The sequence below is a fragment of the Enhydra lutris genome, unplaced genomic scaffold, assembly GCF_002288905.1.
Source record: "Enhydra lutris kenyoni isolate GAN:26980312 unplaced genomic scaffold, ASM228890v2 scaffoldscaffold9, whole genome shotgun sequence".
NCBI lineage: Eukaryota > Metazoa > Chordata > Mammalia > Carnivora > Mustelidae > Enhydra > Enhydra lutris.
The window spans coordinates 12,034,617-12,056,596 of NW_019154093.1; the positions used below are offsets into that span (position 1 = coordinate 12,034,617).

A 21,980-nucleotide genomic window follows, 5' to 3' on the forward strand; every position below is an offset into this window, starting at 1 on the left:
ACACAGAGACACAAGAGGGCGCTCTATTCAAATAGCAGGGACAAAGCCGTTCTGCCCTCAGTTGGAAAGAGGCTTAGTATTTTGAAAAACCTTTGAGATTTGAGACGAACCATGAGAGACTGTGGACTCTGAGAAACAAACTGAGGGTTTTGGAGGGGAGGGGGAGTGGGGGGTTGGGTGAGCCTGGTGGTGGGTATTAAGGAAGGCGCGGATTGCATGGAGCACTGGGTGTGGTGCATAAACAATGAATCTTGGAACACTGAAAAAATTAAATTAAATTAAAAAATATATAAAAATCCTTTTGAAACCTCCTTCTTCTTTATCTCCCCCAACTTCCAAGTATGTAATCAGCCACACCTCACAAACCCGGGGCAGCCGCTCTTTCTGCCCACAGGTCCTGTCCCAGTGCTTTAATAAGACCAAGACAAACAAACAAAAAAACCCACACCTTTGGGCTACTATTTCTCATGAAGCTGCTACTGGAACTTTGGACAGGATGTTTCTCTCCCTAGAGAGAAACCTCTACCACTGCATTTTTTTTTTGCCATTCTTGACCCCCTCCATTGACCCCCAGTTACGACAACCCAACTCCTCCAATTTTGTTTCCAAACACTCCCTCTCCCGACAGCCCCTGTTCCTCATTGCCACCAGAAGATGCCCTCCGGTGGCCTTGGGGAGCTTGGCCATCTCTGCTCTCCCCAACCAACAGAGGAATCCGGCACCTCCCACTTTGATTTGGTGAGTTAGGCACCGCAGGTGCTGGAGATTGGCAGGTCCCCAGTGACACCCCCCGTTTGCAGGTGCTCACGCTCATGACGACTCTCCGCCTTGGCAGGTAGTGCTATCGTCCCTTGGGACTGGGTGGGACGAGGGCTGCATTGATCACACTGGGGACACAGACACAGGACCCTGAGACAGACACCACATCCCCGGGAGCAAACACGTGGTCACACAGAACACAGCTGGCACAAAACTTCCACAAAGCAAGTCCACAACAAGGCACCCTTCCGAATCCCAGAGGGCCCCACAGTGTGAGTTGTAAGATGCTTAGATCGTTGGGTTTTCAAAGATAAGCACCAAGGGTAAAAAAACCAGCGACGATATTCCAAATATTTACCAACCAATGAGTCCCGGGCCCCGGCCAGTCAGAATGGAGATCGGTGTAGACAGTTGGAGTGAGCAGTGCCTTTGTGATCAGCCTGGCGAACAGCGTGTGGGCAGAGCCCAAGTCCCCTGTGGGACAGTGGACATGCCGAGGTGGCTGTTTGCACAGGACAGAGTGATCTGGGGGACCAAGCACGAGGTAGATGACAGTCGGGACACAGGATCTAAGCGGCGCGCTGTCAGCCCCAGTGCAGCGACTAGAAACGCAGTGGACATCTGAAGAAAGAAGGGGCTGGCTGGAGGAAGACCCAGACTGCTCCAGTCCTCGGCACACAGCCGGCTCCCATCCCCCGCCAGAGAACCCGGCGCTGGGGAACAGAGACGGCCAGCGAGTCCCATGAAGGTGGTGGCTGCTGGAAAGCGCCCATGCGCGCCGCGAGGCCCAGGGAGACACTCACCGCCTCTCACCACGGACGGTACCGCCTCTGCCTCCGCAGGAAGCAGAACCAAACACTGCCAACCAGACACGATTCTTACCCTCCTTCGAAGATTTTGATCCTCGCTGGCTCCCCTCGTTTGGAGGCGGGAGCGTCCTCCTCCGGCTTCCCTCGCTTCTCTTCTTCCTTCTGCACTCTAGCTAGATCTTTCTGGCCTTCCGGGGAAACCAGCGAAGGGAAGTGAACCTGGCCCACCACAGGAATGACAAAATCACAAAGTCAATGACACAAGCACTGAGTGGAGCGGGAGTCGTGGAACGGGGCCTTCGGGGGCCCTGCGTGCCTACACTTCCCTGCGTGCGCCACACTCGCTCTTCCCTCCACCCTGCGAAGACATGCTGGAAGCTCCAGTTGGCAGAAAGAAGGAGCTGGCTCCCCAGAGAGCTGAAGTCCCTTCTCCCAAGGCCACCTGATTAGGTGGTGTCCAAACTGGGACTCTCATCAGGACTTTGTCCTGGAAAGACCAGGCCTTCCCATGAGAGCCGTGTTTGCTTTTTCTTTTCACACTAGTCTAGAACCTTCTGGGGACAGGCCCTTATCTTGGTGTCCTTGGTCACACCTGCACCCGAAATAAGGCCTGCCTCAGAGAAGAGTGTGAGGGAGGAGGAGCAAATAAATGAAGCCTCCATGCCGAGATTAATTGCTCCAATTCTCCTTTACAAATCAGAAAATGAAGGTCACCCTGCAAGTTAAGGGCATGGCGGGGAGCAGAGTGTAGGTCTTCTGAGGGCTCTGACCAAGACTCTGCGTGCACACTGATGGGCATGCACCTGGAGGGTGTGTGCAGGCTCTGGCTGGTAGTCTAAGGGAACCCATTTTCTTCACAGAGCTATGGGCCTCAGTGGTGGGAGCTGGCTCAGGAGGGAAACAGGTCCTCTAGATCCTCTGAGGGCAGCAGCGGTGGGCACACTCCTGCATAGGGAGCAGCGGTGCTGGGCTGGGGGCTGGGGCCAGCCGTGCCCGGAGTGAGACTCTCTTCCTACTTCACGCCACTGTCAGTTAAGGTCATGGTTACAGCCCGTGGGAGAAGCACCCATGTCTCTTGGTGCCAGGACAGTCTAAACCACAGGCTCCCAGGCCAGCCGTGCTGTTTGCCCTTATATGGGGTGCTTGGGCTGAGCAGAAAGGGAGCTGGTTGGGAGTCAGGGGACCTGGGTGTTAACCTCACACAGACTCCATTGCACACTGAGCCACGCTTGGGTGGCTCTAAGCCCTCCTCTTTCTGGGCTTAGTTCACCTCTGAGGGGATTTAGATCATCTTGAAGATCTATCCCAGGGCCAATGTCTATGACTCAGTGACAACCCCCCCCCCCCCGCAAACTGTCTCGTCAGCACTGGAGATGAGAGTGGAAACTGAGGGAGGCTACGGACTGCTGCTCTGGCAGAAGGTAGCAGATTACTGCGCCGTGCCCATGGAGTTCCAGAACACTCTCTTTTCACTCCTATCTTGGCCTGCCATCTGCGCCATCCGTGGAATGACCAAGGGGGACTTCCACAGGCTGACAGAGGACTTCTCTCTCGCAACCAGCTGTGATGTCTGGGCAGAGCTGGAGGAGACTGGTTTGGTGGCAATGTGCCATTCTATCAGGAAACACTGTTGGAACTGAGAGGGGTCCAGGAGTCTGCATTGGCTTTTAAAGACAATAATATGATTGTCTCTACATCGTAAAAATGATTGTTGAGTGCTGGTGTGCCAAGCACTGTTCTGAACACACTTTGTATATTTTAACTCACTTACCTCAACAGCCCTAGAGCTGAGTATTTTTTGCATCTCTAGTTTATAGATGAGGAAACCAAGGCACAGACAGAAGAGGTAACTGGCCCAAGGTCACACAGCTAGTATGTGAGGTTGCGGGAAATGTGGCACTGAGTCCTTGTTTTCAATCTGTTTGCAATATGTGGTTGTCAAAGTGACCCCCAAAGGGGAAAAAAAAAAAGCAGGAGAAACTGGGAAATGGGACATGGCTGCAAAGTGACTTTTGTCTAAGCTGGGGTTTCTCCAGGGCTTAGATATGGGGGGAAAAAAATACCTGTGACCCAACTGAAATCTGATAGTGTGGCCTAGACCTACATGAGGATAGTTTAGAAGATCTTTACAATGCTAAAATAGCCCAAAGGACTTTTCAGAGCTACTAACAGAGAGTGGAAACTATAAGACAAACAACAGCTCAGGGAAGAACTCTCTTAAAGTACTGTCCAAAGACTGGTTGGGTTGTACCAAGAGGTGATGAGCTCCCCATCACTGGAGCTATGCAAACAGAGGCCAGAGAGAGAGAGAGGTGTGTAATTGTAGGAAGGCATGAAGCGGTGGGCTATGCAGCTATATGAATACACCATACGGGTGCACTTCTGGTAGGAAACACGCCAGTGAATCTAGCGTTTTATTTCAAGAAAAAGTTTGCAGGTTTCAGCTCATTTGATGAAAGCTGCCTTTTAAACCAAAGATGGCCAAACTCAATTAAGTTAACTCTTCCTTTCTCTTACACGGACTTTATTATATAGTCATTCAAACAGAGGAAGTCCAGATCGTTGGAAAGGGCTTTGGAATGAAGTCTGGTTTTGAATCGCAGTGCTGACATTTACTGTGTAGCCCTCTTCAGGTTACCTAATTTCTCTGAACTAGCCATTTCATCTATAAAATGGTGATACAGTACCCTAACTTTCAAGGTGGTTGTAAGGATGAAAGCAAAGTTCTACACGACGTGGCCCACAGCAGGGGCATGAGAAGTTGTAAGTATGAATACAATTACAACAGCATCTTGCGGGGAGCCGTGGCCAGGAAGACATGCTGGAGAGAAATCAGTCACAATGTTTATGGCAAACATGGAGATCTCATCTAGGGATGTCTGTAAACTGACAAGGATATTCAGAGACTAGATCTGGGAAACAATCCTGTGAAGACTATCCAGCTGAGCTAAGGACGAATTTGGTGCACAAAATTCACTGGGTGATCAAAGAGGAGGAGATGAATATAGGAGGAGCTCCCGAACACAGTTTTGTTCGTGTGTCTGTGATATGAATTTAGTTTAGTGGATTTAGGCCTGATTTGATCAAAGTGTCTGATCTGAAGACATTTTGATGAACATTTTAAAATCTGCAGTCACTTTTATGGTTTTGTTTCCTCCATTAATAGAAAGAAAAAAAAATTGTTTCTCTGGAGTCAGAGAGGTCTAAGTTCAAATTCTGAGTGTGCCAAAGACCTGCCATGTGACCTTGACCTCTCTCGCTCTCTGACCCTTGGGTCCCTCATCCATAGCTGAGCTGGGAGGTGGTCTGGCTGCCTCCCAGGTAGAGACAGCACTGACTGGGTTTGGCACAGCGCCTGGCACACCAAGGTGACTCAATCAACAAGACCAACTCTTATTCCATACACACAGCAAGTTGGCGTAGTTTCACATGGCCTGGGTGCTCAGGCTGGCCCTACCAGTGTATGCGGGTGTCGTATATCTGAGGCAAAGAGGGAATTATCAAATGTCAAACTCCCTGGACTGGCAGGGGTCCGTTCACTTTATGGCTCCTGAAGCAGGCTCGGGTCAGAGGCACTGGAGGAGAACCTGCGACCTTGGTCAGGGCTGGGTGCTGCCACACAGCATAGATGGGTCAGGCTGTGAGTGATCTTGCCCCCTAGTGGCAACGAGGAACACTGCAGCCAAGCTCTGTTGGCTATCCTGCTCACGGGAGAGAAAGCAGTGGTATTTCAGGAGCTGCTGGTGTCACATTCTAGAAACTTAGGGAGTGGGAAGATTCTGAGTGCTACCAGAGAATGGAAATAGCAGGTGTGGAGAATAAGAAAATCAGGAGAAGGCTAACAGGACCACAGAGGAACACGTGGAGTGGCATAAAATTTTGAAAATGTAGTAGGCTTTCCCACCAGCCAAGTTTTCCAACTTGGTCTCTTGGAGAACATTTTCCACCCTGGCTCCGACTGTGTCTTTGATTTGACAATAGTGGCTAATGGGAAAACAGGACGACTTTAAAGCTCATTTCATTGGAATGTATCTAGTCTGGTGATGGGAGAGACACACTGACGAAGAAACCCAATAAATATGTTTCCTTATAAGATGCCCAGTCACAGCTGACAGGGGGCAAACTCACCCACTCACCAGGCTCTAGTTACACAAATAGAACTTGAGGGGAACGTGCCTTTAAAAGCTCAGCAGGACATCTAAAGCTGACTTACCTCTGTCATGCGCGGCTTGCGGGAGCTGGATGGCACAAGCCTTCCTGTCTCAGGATGCGGAGCTGTGGCCATGGTGTATGTTTCTTTGCTCACCTTCTGCTTAGACCTCAGGAGGGACAAAGCAGCTTTAGTGGAAACCCCCGGAAGGTTGGGGTTGTACAAACTTATGCACCAACCAGCGTAAACAGAGGACCTCCTATCTGCATGCTGGATGTGATTTGGCTTAATGTAGTTTAAATAGCACCAACTGACATTAGTGGTCGTGTGGAGGCTGGGGGACTGCAGTACCTTCTTTGAGTCCGTACCTTCTTGCGACTTGGCTGGCCTGGGGGACGTTTCTGACAGAGGCAGCGAGCTGGAAGGTGCCAGTGGAGGGAGGTCAGGTTGTTCCTTGGAATCTTCTTTCTTCACACTCAGTGGGGACAGCCCTCTTCGGTGAGGCTTACTGGATGGCTGGGTGTATTCCTTCAATGCCTCTGAGCCTGGGGCTGTTGCATGGGGCAATGAGGAGTGCGGAAGGGGAGTCATTTCCTTTGGGTCAGAAGGATCTGAGGATAGGCTGGATGCTGTTTCTAGCTCCCTCCTGCCCTGGCCCTGGCTGCCCAGGTGGGATTTCTCTGGCCTTTTGCTGTCCTCTGTGCTGGTGAGCACCACGCTGCATGGTTTTACCAGCTCGAGTGTTTCATCCGCCTTGGAAACCTCCTCTTCCTTCACCCTTTTTTGCTGCTGGGTTTCCATGGTAAGTTCCAGGCTGCCAGCCGGTGAAAGGACGCGTTTGCTCCCCCCGACTGTGGAAGAACTCCCCTCCAAGCTCACAACAGTCTCTGATGACAGGGAAGTGCCTTTTCTTTCTGGTAATGTCACAGGCACTCTCAAGTATGGAGTAGGGAAGCCTCTGCTCTGCTCTTCACTTCCCCCAGCCGAGCCAGGCCTGACCTCATACATGTCTGTCCCACACACTGTCGTCCCTTTGCACGGGGGCTCCTCACACTTGGGAAGAGCTGCAGTTGCTGAGCTGCCTTGGGACTGGGTGACCAGGAGCTGGGAGAGGGTGGTGTACATGACACTCCCATAGGACGGCATGTTGGTCTGAATGCGGACCGGCACAACCAGGGACACCGTGGCATCGGGACAGGCCGGCAGGGTAGGCAGAGGGGCTGAGGTGGGTGCTGAGCAGCTGGCTGGGGGATCCCTGGGGGGCAGCTGGACATCACTGCCGTACTCTGTGCTAGGGGAAAGGCCCGTGCTTCCTGTTGCCAGTGGGGCAGGGCTGGTTTTGATCTGGGGCAGATGGCTTTCCACATCCCCAGGGAGTGGAAGCGAGAACTGGGATTGCAGAGGCAGGAAGAATCCAGAAGAGAGTGCTGATGAGGCTGGGTAGGGCACAGGGAGAAACGAAGGGGGCTGCCGGAAGGGGATGCTGGCTGGGTGAGGCAGGAGCTGGGGGAGGGGGAGCTGGCCGGGGTGCAGCACAGTAGGCTGGAGAGGAAGTGGCGGGGCTTGAAATAAGGAGGGAGGAAGAGGGGGCATAGAGTATGGTGCGGAGAGGAGGCTGGACATGGCCTGGGTGGAGAAGAACTCTGAAGACTGTCCCGGCTCATGCTGTAAGAGGTGCTGGAAGGAGAAAAGGGAGACGGGCGGGGGCAGGTACGGCTTCTCATGCAGGGGCAGCTGGGCAATGGGGTGGTGAAACACCTGCAGGGCTTCTGTGTAGGGTGGAGTGGACCCTAGTGGGGGTCTGTCCTGCACCTGGCTCTTGCCTCCCGGGTGCCCGCTGTGCGAGGTGGCCACTGAGGAACTCTGGAGCAATGAGATTTTGGTGGAAGGTTTACTGCATGAGGGCTTTGGTTCCTCACTCTCCTGTCTCCCCTTGGGGGTGGCCTCTAGCTCGGTGTCTGGAGGCCTGCTCAGAGAGGCCTGTCTCACCAAAAAGCATTTCCTTCTCTCTGGTGGGGCTGGCGGGACCACGGGGGCCACGGGGGCTGCTGGGGCCAGCACAGAGGGGCCTGTCAAGGACAAGCTGCCATAGTCGAATGATTTGCTGCGTGTCTCAGTCATATGGGCAGAATGGGAGATGTTGGGGCTCTGCTCTGAGGCTGACCTCCGCATCTCTCGGGCGTGCGGGTGGTGGCTGGGGACAGTCAGCATGTGGGTGCCCAAGGGTTTGGGGCGTGGGTCGGATGAGAGCCCAGGGGCCTCGGCTTTTCCGTGGTCATCCCTCTCGAAGGAGGCGGAGCGGCTGGACCCGCTCAGGGAGACACTGCTCTCCTGGCTGGGACTGCGAGACAGGGGTGCGGACGACTCAAAGCTGGACTCCCCCGACGACTGGGCCATCTCTGCCAGGCGCAGTCTCTTCTTCTTGGGTGGCAGCTTCTCAGCTGGGAGCTGGGCAAGCGTCTGGCTGCGCTGGGGCCACTGGAATTCCTCTGTCTTCTCGGGTTCCTTAGGGGGCGGCTCAGGCTCCGTGTCTGGCCGGTCGGGCTCCTCAGTCACCAGGATCTCGGGGACCTGAATGTTGGGCTGGCGGACCAGCCTGGGCTGCAGGGAGTGGGCTGAGCGTCCATGCGGGGCAGGGGGAGGGGAGGAGAACGGGACCGGGGGCTTGTCTTCCCCTTCCAAGCCGCTGGGCTGCTCCAGAGAGTCGGACTTCTCGAAGGAGCTGGTGTGCTGGATGACAGAGATCTCTTTGGATGTTGTTCTCCTCTCCTTCCCTGACTCTAGACCAGACCCTGGCTTGGGAGTCCTTGGCTGGAAGCCTGTGGGTCCCTCCAGGGAGGGCACTGACTTACTCGGCTCTGCTGGTGACTTGGTGGACTCCAGGGGAAGGTTCCGAGACGCATCCGACGGGCCGGAGCTGCTGAACTGACTTTTTGTCGACTCAAAGGCAGGTGGCTCTTCCTCATCCCCAAGGCTCTTCTCTTTCCTCCTCTTCCTCAGTGGGGTGAGTTCCAAGGTGGTCCCCAGTTTGTAATGCATCATCTGGGACCAGGGCTCATGCTCGGCCTGGCTCTTTTCCGCCTCCGGGGACGCGTGAGCACCACCTGCAGAGACGGGCTTCGAGATCTGAAGCTCTGAGCAGTAGTACTTTCGATGCGCTTCATAGTTGTCCCTCTTCTTGTACCGAGCACCACATATATTACATTCATAGATCACCCCTTTTGTTTTCAAACCCTTCTTTGTCTTTTTGGTGAGTTCGCTTTCCCTGGCTTCTGGCTCGTCTGCGGGCTTGGAGGCCGTGTCTTTGCTACTGGGCCCCACCTCCTCCGAACTGTACTCCCCTCCCAAAGGTAGTTCGATGGCCGGCTGGCGCTTGAGCATCCGGGGGTGGGAGGTAAACACGTGACTGCTGCGGCTCAGGGCTTCCGGGTCCGCGACGTGGTCGTCGAAGGAGTAGCTACCTCGGAAGGTGTGATGGGGGGTGCTGAGGGTGCAGGTGGTAGAAGGCATTGAATGGCTTCTCAGCAGAGGCACAGGGGGGGTGGTGCTGGGCGGGTGCTGGAGGCTCAGCAGTGATTGTTCGGGCTTGGTGGCTTTCTCGCCGTGGGACGACAGGGGCTCCCGGTAGAGGCTGGATTTGGGTGACTCCATGCTGCTGCGCCTGGACAGCGAGCTCCTCCTTGGCTTCACGCTATCGATCTCGCTGGTGTCCACCACGGCTTCGTTGATGGTGATGAGCTTGGTGATGTGCTCGATGACCTGCGTCCGGGGCACAGACAAAGGCACCAGGCTGGGCTTGTCTTCAGTGGCCAGGGGCAGGAGGGGCTGGGTGGAGGTGGCCGTCAGCATGGCGGTCCGCTGCCCGATCCGCCCACACTTGCCTAAGATGATCTCTGCGTAGGACCTGGCGTTGGTGTTTGGGGGGCTGACCTGCTGCTCGGCGCTCTCAGAGCGGGAGAAATACCCAGATTCTGTACTCCCTTTGCTGCCTGGGCTCAGAAACGCCTGCTCGTCCATCACCTTCTTCCTCTCACTCAAACGGAGGGCCAGCTTCTGCTTTATGGTGTGGGTGTCTTCGGGTTTCTGGCTCAGGGGGTGTTCTGACGAGGGCTCCGTGAACGGAGCGGCGTCCTCGAGCGACGGGGCCGAGCTGGACTGGGACAGGGAACAGCGCTCGTGGCTGGAGCCCTGGCTCCCGGAGCTATACAGACTGCTGGACAGAAGGGAGTGCTTAGGCCTGGGGGAGAGCTCTGCAGGGTGGGCGGATGCGCTGCCCGTTTCCTCCTCCGAATCTGTGCTTTCCCCCTCCGTGGGCTCCTCGAACTCCTCCCCGGGGACCCTCTCCATCTCCAGCCCCGGGGTGTACATCTCGCCGCCCACTCCTGAGGCCAGGCCAGCTTTGATGCGGTGGGCATGGGACTTCCTGTGCTTGTACAGGTTACTCTTGGTCTTGAACGAGAAGCCGCAGGGGCCACAGGGGTAGGGTCTCTCGCCGGTGTGCGAGCGGATATGTTTCTGGAGCACACTGGGCTTGGCGCAGGGCCGGCTGCAGTACTGACATATGTACTTGCCTGGCTTCTGGGGTTTCCTCTCCTTCTTGTGTGCCTCTTCTGGGGGCTTCAAGGACACCTGGGAGGGACGGGGCACAAAGACTTTGGGGAGGCCAGGCAGGTCCTCAGGAGGGATGATGGAAGTGTGGGAAGGGAGGAGCTGGCCTGACGGATGAAGCCCAGGGGTCACGAAAGAGCTTGAGGGTCCAGGTCTCATGGGGTCGACCAGCTGCCACGTGGACCCCTCTAGGAGATGCTCCGGTTTGCCAGGCGACATGAATGCTGGTGTCAGAGGGTGCTGCGGAAGCTGTGAGATGGGGATGGAGGTGTCAGTGGAGGACCTCTTGGGGGGCTTCTGCTGCTGGCCTGTTTTCTCCTGAGAGCCTTCCCTAAGAACTGACGCAGGGCCCGAGAAGGGCTGTGGGGCTAGGAGCTCCTGGAGGGGGCCCTCTTGGGGGACAGCCGTGCTGCTGCCTGGGTACGGGGCGCTGGACGAAACACTGGCCTGCACAGCCTCTCCTTTGGTCAGCCGCTTCCGGGGACTTCCCTCAGCCTTCTTGGTGCCCTTGACACTTTGTTCAGGATCCATGACCTCCCCAGAGACTTCAGATGCTATTCAGGGAGGGCTGGGGTAGGCTGCATTTATGAATAATCCAAGTGTCCCAAGGAGGCGTCTGGCTTTGGCCACATTGGTCAAGAGCTGCGGAAGCCAAACCCAAGATGGGCTTTGGGAGTTTTTTTGCAAGTGTCACTGGCTGTGAGTGGACTCAGAGCAGGTCATTGGGGCCCAAACTATTCACATGGGTGAGGCATGGCCCTCTACTTTGAAGACAGAAAATTCGTCAGCACTTTCCGCTTGAATGTCTGTTGTGGAAACGTCATGAAGGATGTCAATGTTGCCATCATACTGTTTCAGTTGGCAGTGGCAAGTGGCCACCCACAAGTCCCCTGTGTGCTATGCAAGTGGTCGGAGGCTAGAGACATCTGCAGGCATGTCCCACTCATCCCTTGTCCTGGCGCTAGAGAAGTCACGCTGGCTGCCTCAGGCAGCTCGGTCCAGCCCCTTCTCCCCTGGAGTCCCGTGTTGGAGATCCGCGGCCACAGAGGGGAAGTCACGCTCTTCTAGTGATGAAAGCACACACACAGAAATACACATACACACAAGAGAAGGGAGAGTTACTGCAATGTGTCCACAACCTGTGCAGCATGGACTCTGTGAGACATGGTGATATCCCTAGAAGTTTAACCGGAGAGACTGGACCAGAAGTCACAGCCCTGCCTCCGTGCACCTGAGCACAGCCCAAACCTCCCTCACCTGCATTCACAGAGGCATTGGGTGACCTGAATGCCATTGGCTGTTCTGAGGACTGTGGCTATGTGGGGCGGTAGGAGTGGGAGATGGGGGAGGGCAGGTTCTGGGAATGGCAGGGAAGTCAGGGATGGGAGGCCTAGGCTCTGCTCTGAGGCAGGTTCAGCTCCCAAAGCCTCCAATGCCCAATCTATATAATGGGATAACATCAAATCCTGCCTCAGTTGCATCTCGGGGCTGCAATGGAGTTCAACATGATAACGGATATGGATGCCACTGGGCAAGTGTGGGCTGATCCTACAGCTGGTGGAGGAGGTGCTGGGGTGTGATTCAGGGATGAGCTCTCCCATATAATCCCAATAATCTGAGAATGGATTATTCTCAGGTTAGTATTATTCCTTCTCTGGTCCTGGGCTCTGAAGGTATCTACAAGGGGCATCATTCCTGATCTTATTGCCCTTGCTAACCCAAGCCCGTGTTTCATGGAAAAGCTAAAACCCACTGCCTCAGCCCATGCAAACCCATAGTCTAACACAGCCATGTCTAGTTTGCCAAACAACAGCTGGGAGGGTCATTCTGGCAGGTTCCTCTAGCTTTTCCTGCCAGCCAAAGGGGAGAGGGGGCATGGGGTCCATCACCAGGCTCTGGCAGCCAGAAAGGGAGACATAGCTGAGTTCTTTGCATGAAGCTAAGTTTTGCTTGCAAAGAACTTTTTCCTGTGCTACTTTAGACAGGGGCAGTGACGGGTGCACAAGGTCACCCTACATCTTCAAATGAGAGCCCTCCAGCAAAGGCAGTGACTGACTTTTGTCAACAGAAGGTCATAACTCAGCAAAGGCTCTTCTTTGAGCAATTCAAAGGCCTCCTCTAACTGGGGCAGAGAAGGCATCCTCATGAAGCAGGCTGAGTGTACGGAAGGCTGAGGAATCTCATTTCTCATATTACTCTCAGTAGGATGGTCACATAAAATGGCGTCATCCAAAGTGGAGCACTTTTGAGAGTGAAAGAGGCATGACTAGTAATTATGGAGGAACAACAGGACAAAATCAGCGCTGTCCCAGGCAAGCTGGAACGAATGGTCTCCTTACAATCCATAGTTACCTTGTGACCCCAGGCAGGCCCAAGTGCTGTCTCTGGGTGTCTGGTACAAATTTTCATCTCTGCTCTGGGGACTGAAATTACACCAGGGCCTCCTAATGGAATCGTAGAGATTGGGTGTCTAGTCTAACCCCCTCACTCGACAGATGAGGAGGCTGAGGCTAGAGGGATTTTCCCTAAAACTTGCACAGCGATGGTGGTGGGATCAGAATCCCCTGTGCCTCCTGATACCTGGCCAGGGCCTGTCCCCTGCCTCAGTGAATAAATGTCCTCTATGACTTCTAGAGGAGTTAGTGGGCATCCGTCTATGGCTCCATGTGTTATGAAAGCACTGGCCTGGCCCCAAGGGGCATGGGCTGTATCCCAGGGCTGTATCCCTGGAGAGCTTCTGAAGGTGTCTAGAAGCTTAAAGCTAAAGAGGCCTTTCAACCTATATTCTACACTTGTTGCAGCTACTGGACAGGAGAAATGGGGGGCACAGCTTAGGTTGAGGAGGTCATGATGATGGCATTACCCCAGGCCTAGCTTATCTAAGCTAAGGTAGGACAAAGCAGAGGCAGTGCAGGGACAGAACTATTCTCTGGGGTGGTCTGGAACGCCTGGTGGGCCCTCGGGTACTGTGTATGGATAGTAAACGTTTTTCTATACTTACTATTTCCACTGACCCTTTGAAGCAAGGATCTCAAAGCACCCTCAGAATACTAGCTAGTGGTAAGCTTTGCTTCTTCTGATGGATGGATGGGACCCTGGAGCATGACTGATCTGAGTGGGGCTCTATTGGCCAAGGAGGACCCTACATTGTTGAGTCCTGCAGCTGTCCCTTCACCCAGCCATGGGCTATCCAGGGGCCAGGTAGGAGGGGTGGGGTGGGTGAGGAAGACAGTCAGGTAACTGTTGGGTCATCACATGACTCGCTGGGCCAGCACCATGTGCCAAGAGTCAGCCTCCAGCCTCCACCTGCAAGTAGGGCCCTCCTGGCTCAACCCCCTGAAGGAGGAGCAACCAGGACACATCCATAGTGTGGAGTTAACGAGGCCTGTGAGCCAGAAGGTCTGCTCCTTTGTTCTGCAGGGAAGGCTCCTGAGCCATGGTGAGCCATGACCAGCCCAGGACCACACTTGTCCTCAGACTCCTGGGACAGGGCTCTCTGCTGCGCTGTCTATACCACACGATGGGTCTGAGGTTCTTAATACAAGAGGCAGTCAGAACTGGGGGTGCAGGCACAGGGAAAACCTATAAGAACTCAAAGGCCTCTCAGCCTTGGAGTGGATTGCAATTCAGACCGGCATTAATGCTTTCTTACTTTTTAGCTCCTTTAGAAGGATGATTTCTAATCACCGTGACCAAGTAACACCAAGAAAATAGTTTTTTTTCCCTACTGTCTGTGCTTCTGAGGGTATGTGTAAAATGTTAATATAAACTTGATATAACAGAGGAAAAAGCTGCTTCTCCAGAGAATTGGTAAGGGCACCTGTAAAAGTCACCAGTGACATGAGGTCAGAGGTAGAGGGTTCCCTTGACAGAGCCTGGGAGCCGGGCCAACAGGGATGGACAGAGGGAGGATGGACATTGTCTGCTGATGGTGGCAGAAGGGTCCTGGGGCCCATGTTGTCTGGCACCCAGACCACAGCCCTCAGAGAGCTCTGGCTTAGAAACCAGCTTAGAACTGCAAGGAGAACCTGAGCTTCAAGAGCCAGTTGGTTAACATATCAGACCACCTGGCTTCTACTTCTGGAAGCTTTGTAGGTCTAGCTGTCAGGACAGCCCAACAGGGAAGAGGGGAGGTTGCTGGGGCTGGAGACCCACAAAGCATACTCATGTGAGCATAACCACAGGATCAGTTCCTAGAAGGGGAACTACTTGGCTAAAGGGAATGTACCTTGAAGCTTTTGATGGGCCCTGACGAATCACTCTCCAAAAAGCACAAGTTCACGCACCCGCCAGTTGCATTCGAGGACTGTTTCTCCGAACACCTTCCTATCTAGAATATAACCAATCTCTTAATATTTACTAATAGAGGAGATAAAATGGCTGTATTAGTTTCCTCCTGCTACTGCCACAAACTGTCACAGACAGTGGCTTCAAACAACACAACTTCTCATGGGACAGTTCTAGAGGTCAGAAGTCCGAAATGGGTCTCATGAGAGCTAAAAGCAAGGTAGGGCTAGGTTCCCAACCTTCTTCTTTCTGGAGACTCAAGGGGACAATCTATTTTCTTGTCTTTTCTCACTTCTGGAGGCTGCCTGCTTCCTTGGCACGTGGCCCCTTCCATCTTCAAAACCAGCCAGTAACGGCCAGCCATATCCTTCTCACGATGAATCATGAACCCTGACTGCCCTGCCCTGCTTTCCACTTGTAAGGACTCTTGTAATGACACTGGACCCAGCTGGATAATCCAGGATCATCTCCTACCTGCAGATTCTTAATCACATATGCAAAATTCATTTTGCCATGAAAGGCAACATATTCACAGGCTCCAGGGATTAAGATGCGTGACTTCTTGGGGGATCATTATTCTGCCTACCACAGTGATATTTTGTTTGTCTTGAATCAGTGTTTCTTAATCTCCAGTGAGGCTTAGAACTCTGCACAAACTTATTAACCCATTATTTCATCTAGCAAGTTATTTTTCATATCCTTTTTTGTGTTCCTAATAATTTATGTTTTTCTTATTGTTTTACAAAAACTCTTTTGATGTTGGGCATATTAATCCTTTTTATATGAACTGCAAGTATTTTTATTTATTGGTAGTCTTTTTTTTAATTATTATTTTTTATTATGTTAGTCACCATATACCACCTCATTAGTTTTTGATGCAGTGTTCCAAGATTCATTGCTTACATATAACACCCAGGGCTCCATGCAATACGTGCCCTCCTTAATATACCCAGGAGTCTTTAATTTTTCTGAATAAGAAAATTTTGTTTTTACGTGGTCAAATGTATCATCGATCTTTCCTTTTTGGACTTTTAGATTTCATGTCCAAGATTATTTTCTAGAATGTCACCCAATTTCTTTTAGTTCCTCTATGAATTAATTTTTTTCCTCCCTCCCTCTGCTCCTCAACCTCTTTTTTCCTCCATTCTTCCCTCCCTCCATCCTTCCCTCTCCTACTTCTTTCCTTTCCATTGAGTCTTTGGCTCCATTTGACATTTGTTTTTGTGTAAGGAATGAAGTAGGGATAAAGCTTAGTTTTTCCCCATACGGATATCCAGTATTCCTGACATCATTATTGAAGAGTCCACCCCATGCTCCCAAAATGCCCTGGGACATTTTCTGAAAGCACAGATTCTAGCCCCATTTCAGATCCACCAAAAAAGAATCTCTTGGGAAAGGACCCCAGAATCCACATTTTTACAAATTTCTCCACGTAAATCTAACATATACATTTCTGTTCTACAGCCTGGTATTTGGGAAAAACTGATGAAACTCCTCTAAGTGCCTCCTGTAATGAATCACCTTGCCTCTAGGTTCCCAACCTTCTCCACCTTACCCCACCATTCACTGTGGAAAGAATAATCTCTTCAATCGTCAACCTCACCCAGCTTCTCCCTCTGCCAAGAATGTCCAATAGCTACCCACTGCAGGGAGATGCAGCCAATGGCATTTCAGCTCCCATAACAGGCCCCACCTAGCCTTCCCAGCCTCCCCTCTCCACCCTGCACTTTCCCTGTGCATACCCCCTAACTGGCATGCTCTTGACCTCTCTGTGTTTACACACTGCTGTTGCCAAGGGAACAAGCAGAGAAAGGAATCTGAACATTAATCCCACAGAGGAGTTAGGGAATGCAGGCAGAAGCTGTGTTTGAGCTGGGCCTTGAGAGATGGGGAAAATGCTGATAGTTAGATTTGGAAGGAAGGGATTCTAGTCTAGGTGGGAGGTACAACACATGCAGAGCACAGGAGGCTGGAATGTGGCTACTGGGAATGTTGAGTTTGTGGCCTCTACCCTAGCAAAGTCTTTGGGGCTCCTGAGCCCAGAGTCTGGGCAGGGATCCTACACTGTGCTGAGGTGAGTTCAGGGCACAGACAGGAGCTTCCACACATTCCCTCCTAGACCCTAGAATAACAAAACAAAACAAATGCCCCAAATTGTGAAGGCCCAGTTGTGCCACACATCTAACTGAGCTGGGGTTAGCATTGGCCATTGGAAAGCAGGTGGAAGGCACAGTCTGTCCCATGGAGTGGTGGCCAGAGGCAGAATGCTGGCTGGATAAAGTTTTCAGGGCAACCAGACCCACACAGGCTCTGGCCTAGACTCACTCATGGAAAATAGGCACTCCCAGGCTCTGATGGATTACCTATGTTGGGATGAAGTTTTCCACTAATCCAACAGGTCCAATAAGGGTGCTTCCTTAAGAAGCCTAAGATGTTGGGCCTGTGGCTTAACCAGTTCATTAGCATCTTTCCAGCAAACCTGTGTCTCCCCGGACTGGACAGGGACTGGGCTTTATTTATCTTCATATTTCCAGTGCCTGGCACTGGATCTAGTATTGAGGAAAATATTGAACATATTTTCAAAATACTTAAAGGAGCATCCACCATGTCCCCAAACTATACTAAAGATTAACATATCGATCCCCACCCAGGTCCTCTTTCGGCAGATGAGAGGACCAAGACTCAGTGAAGTGACGCCAATTGCTTCAGATGACACAAGAAAGGGCAGAGGTAAGACTGAACCCCAAGAGTAGGCTGCCACCTAGCAAAACCCTCAAGAACGCTGACCTTGATCACGAAGGCTCAGATAGATCTCCTCTTCCTTTTCAGTACCCCAGATCCTCCAGCAAGTCTTCTTGATTAATTATAGCCACCCCCATTTGCATCAAATTCTCCTCCCCATGTGTAAAATCACTCTTCATGACTCCGCTAAACTCAGGGCTGAGTTTCTTGATAAATGCTTCCCTAACCACAGTGAGTAGTCGATTATTCACTGTCTGAAAGGTTCCCAAATCATTTCCCTTGGATGACTGTGGTCTCTGCATTTCTAGTTTTCCTTCTCCTCCTCCCTAACCCCAAGACCCAGACAGAACTTGGAATTTCTGCACACTGGTCAAAAAGTAAAGTCTCTTCATAACAAAGAGGAACCTAGGCAACCCTGGGTGAGTTACACCAGGCTGGTGTTTGTCCTCCTGTTAAAGAGCCCAGGGACCGAGGTGGAATTGACATTACAGGGCAGACAAGGTCTCTAGCAACATCCCTGAGGAAAGCAGGAACATTCTTCACAGTCAAGACCAAGAAATAATGTGGACAGAACTTCATTCTGTCAGACCCGTGGAAGCCCAGACTTAGTCCTGAGTACATGTAGTTGTGGCAACTCAGGGAAGGAAAGTCCTGACCTATGTTCCATGTCTAGAGGGACAATTGAGCTCTTAACATATGTTGGGGTTTTTCCTAGTATTCTATACAACAGCTCTATCAGGCTGGTGCTATTATAATCCTCATGTTACAGAGGAGGAAGCTGGGGCACAGAATGATGAAGCTGGTAATAACACAGCCAGAAATGGAACCTGGGCCATCAAGTGACCTCTGCGGTAGAGACCCTAAAGGCAGTAGAATCCTGGGGTGCCTGGGGGGCTCGGTCAGTTAAGCGTCTGCTTTTGGCTCAGGTCATGATTCCAGGATCCTGAGATAGAGCCCCCATTGGGCTCCCTGCTCAACAGGGAGTCTGTTTCTCCTTCTCCTTCAGGTCCTTCTCCTCACTTGTGCTCTCTTTCTCTGTCTCAAATAAGGAAAAAAATAATCTTAAAAAAAAAAAAGAAGAAGAAAAGGCAGTAGAATCCTGGCAGATAGAACTCAGACTGGAGTCACAGTCCTAATATTGGGGTAACTAAACCCTCTTCCTAGCAGGTGGGCTGGCCTTGTTAAGTTTTGTTTCCCCCTTCCACCTAGAAAAGTGCAATGTTTAAGTCTTGCTCCTGTTGAGATTGAAAATGAGCCATGGTCAGGGACTATAGTCTGGTCTCAGCAAGGGCCCAGTGAAACCCAGATGCTTGTAGCTAATTAATCTACTAAGTTCTCTGTTGTTATATCTTTAGTTATCTATCCACCTACCTATCTCATCATTTATGCATATCTGACTTGTTTGGTAAAGATTAAGAGAGGCTTCTGGATGCCCATGGGAACTGGTGAGCTTCTGAATTTAACTCAACCTGCTTATCTAAATGGTCCAGGAAGGACTTGTAGGTCAAAGGGTTTAGGGAAGAACAAAGCCTAAAGTGAGAGTTGGGCCAGGTTGGGCAGACTTGTCAGCCATTTTCATTCTTCCAGTCTCTCATCATAACTGCCCAAGATTTCACACTTCACATTTGTTGCCATGGCCTGTTCTCTCATTTTTCCAGCAGGTCTCTAGCTGTCCCTTCAATGGCCTTTTGTTTCTACACAAATGACAGTGGTATAAAAGGCACATCTATTTACAAACCTTCTGGGAGTTAAGGTTCTTTGGTCCACTGTGAAGAGCAATATATAGAATACACTATCACACACACACACACACACACACACATTATAGAATAAACCACATAAAGAAAAATGACCAGGAATACTAGGTGACATATATAGTGTATTCCAAAGTTAGACAATGACAAAAATAGAGACCTGTGGTCTCTACCATTCTTGCCTACATGGCAGGATGAATGTAAGTGTACAAGTAATGATACAGCACTTATAATGATTACTTGACAACTCATTTGTTCATTTGTTCACTCAGTCTGCAAGCATCACAGGGTCCTTCTCAATGCCAGGTCAGTAATATGAAAACAGACATAAATCATAGACCTTACTATAAAGCTACAGTAATCAAGGCAGTGTGGTATCAACACAGGAGAGACAAAACACAACACAACACAACACAACAAAACCATTAACTGAAACAACAGAGTAATGAAACAGACCCTCTCATATACAATTACCTGATTTGTAACTAAGGTGCTATTGTATTTGGTGAGGGAAATGATAGTCTTTTCAATAAATGGTGCTGAAGCAATTGAATATCCATGAGGGGGAAAATAATGAACCTTGGGCTCTACCCCTACCACATACATAAATTAAGGTGAAAGGATGATTAGCTTGGAAACAAGATTAAATAATAAAGCTTATAGAAGAAAACACAAAAACATATTTTCATGAACTTGGGGCCAGCAAAGATTTCTTACAGTTCACAAAATGCATAATCATATCACCATAAAGGAGAGGACTGATAAATTTGGCTTCATTAAAATGAAAAACTTCTGAAGAAAACTTTCTAAAGATTGGCAAAGTCTTTAAAGCCAAACACACAACTTCTGTTCATCAGAAGATACCAATAATAGAATAAAAATACAAACCACAGACTGGGAGAAGATATTTGCAATACATATTCAAAAAGTACTCACCCAGAATATAGAAAAGTCCTAAAAATGAATGTAAAAAGGCAGACAATCCAATTAAAAATGGCCAAAATTAACTCAAAATGGATCAAAGTCCTAAACATAAGAGTTAAAACTATGAAACTCTTAGAAGGAAACATAGAGGGAAAGCTTCACGATATTGGATTTAGCAATGATTTCTTGGATATGCCATGAAAAGTATAGGCAATCAAAGTAAAAATAGATAAACTGGACTTAATCAAAATTGAAAATTTTTGTGCACCACAGAACATAATCAGCAGAGTAAAAAGGCAACCTACAGAATGGGAGAAAATATTTGCAAATCATATATGTGAGAAAGGGTTAATATCCAGAATATCTGAAGAACTCCTTCAACTCAGAAACAAAAACAAAACAACCAGATTAAAAAAATAAGCAAAGGACTTGAACAGATATATCTCCAAAGAAGACACACCAATAGCCAACAAGCACATGAAAAGATGCTCAATATCACTAATCATTAGGGAAAGACAAATCAAACCACAAAATATCACCTCACACACATTGGGATGGCCATTATTAAAAAAAAAAAAAAAGAACGAGTGTCGGTGAAGATGTGGAAAAACTGGAACCACTGTGCACCACTGATGGGAATGCAAAATGGTATAGTTTCTCTAAAACAGTATGGTGCTTCCTCAAAAAAATTAAAAATTGAATTACAATATGATCTAAAAATTCTACTTCTGGGTATAAACTCCAAAAACTTGAAATCAGAGTCTCAGAGAGATGTCTGTCCACTTACGTTCATAGCAGCATTATTCACAAGGGTCAAAAGCTGGAAGAACCCAAGTGTTCATCTACAGATGAATGGATGAACAAAATGTGGTATATACATGCAATGGATTATTATCCTGTCTGCTTTAAAATGGAAGGAAGTTCTGATACATTCTACAACATAGATGAACCTGAGGATATTGTACTAAGTGAAATAAGCCAGTCACAAAAAAATAACCCAAATACTGTATGATTCCACTTCTATGAGATACCTACAATAGTCAAGTTCAGACTTGACTGAGAGAATGGTGGTTGACAGGGGCTGATGGGCTGGGAGGGTTGGAAGACTGTTACTTAATGAGTATAGAGTTTCAGTTTTACAAGATGAAAAGAATTCTGGAGATTTATTCACATTGCACAACAATGTGAAAATTGTGAACTTCAGAACAGTTACGATGGTACATATTATGTTATTCTTATTTTACCACAATTTTTTAAAAAAGGCAGAAGATTTGAACAGGTATTTTAAAAAGCAGGTTGTCTAAATGGTCAATAAGCATATGAAAAGGTGTCAGCACCATTACCCATTAGGGAAATATAAATTAAATCTACCAGTCACTCACCAGAATGACTACCATGAAACAAACGAAATGATGCCAAATGTTGGCAAGGATGTGGAGCAACTGGAACCCTCCCTTCTTGTACATTGCTGGTGGGAAGGTAAATAGACACAACCATCTGGACAACTGACTGGCAAAATCTTCCAAGCCAAACACACACCCACCCAATGACCCCAAAATTCCAATCCTAAGAAGATATTTCACATAAGTGCATACATCCATCTGCCATAAAACACAAGAATGTTCACAGTAGCTTTACCCATTAATAGCAAAAACAGAAAGAAACCTAAATGCCAACAATGAATAGAACAGATAAATTATGGTATATTCATGCAAGAATTACTACATAGTAATAAATAAGAACAAAGTACTGCTATAGGAAAAATATGAATGGATCTCACAGATGTAATAATAAGCAAGGCATTCAGACCCAATAGATGATATACTGTATAATCCCACTTAACTGAAGTTTAAGAATAGGCAAGTCTAATTTTATGGCATTAGAAACTAGAATAGTGGTTAGCTCTGGTGGGGCAGGTGGATATTAACTAGGAAGGGAAATGCAGGA

General features: G+C 49.7%; 1 protein-coding gene across 2 annotated transcripts in view; it reads right to left on the reverse strand.

The window, feature by feature from the left end:
* Nucleotides 1-21,980, reverse strand: part of LOC111142826 (human immunodeficiency virus type I enhancer binding protein 3) — a 120,789-nt gene that overhangs the window by 49,405 nt on the left and 49,404 nt on the right. For both annotated transcript variants that reach the window (XM_022496150.1, XM_022496149.1), the window contains exons 3-4: nucleotides 5,782-11,387; nucleotides 1,642-1,787 (exon numbers count right to left, since the gene is read on the reverse strand). In XM_022496150.1, coding sequence (XP_022351858.1) covers nucleotides 1,642-1,787; nucleotides 5,782-10,857 — 5,222 coding nt within the window. In that variant the 5' untranslated portion in view covers nucleotides 10,858-11,387. The remainder of the gene's footprint in view (nucleotides 1-1,641; nucleotides 1,788-5,781; nucleotides 11,388-21,980) is intronic.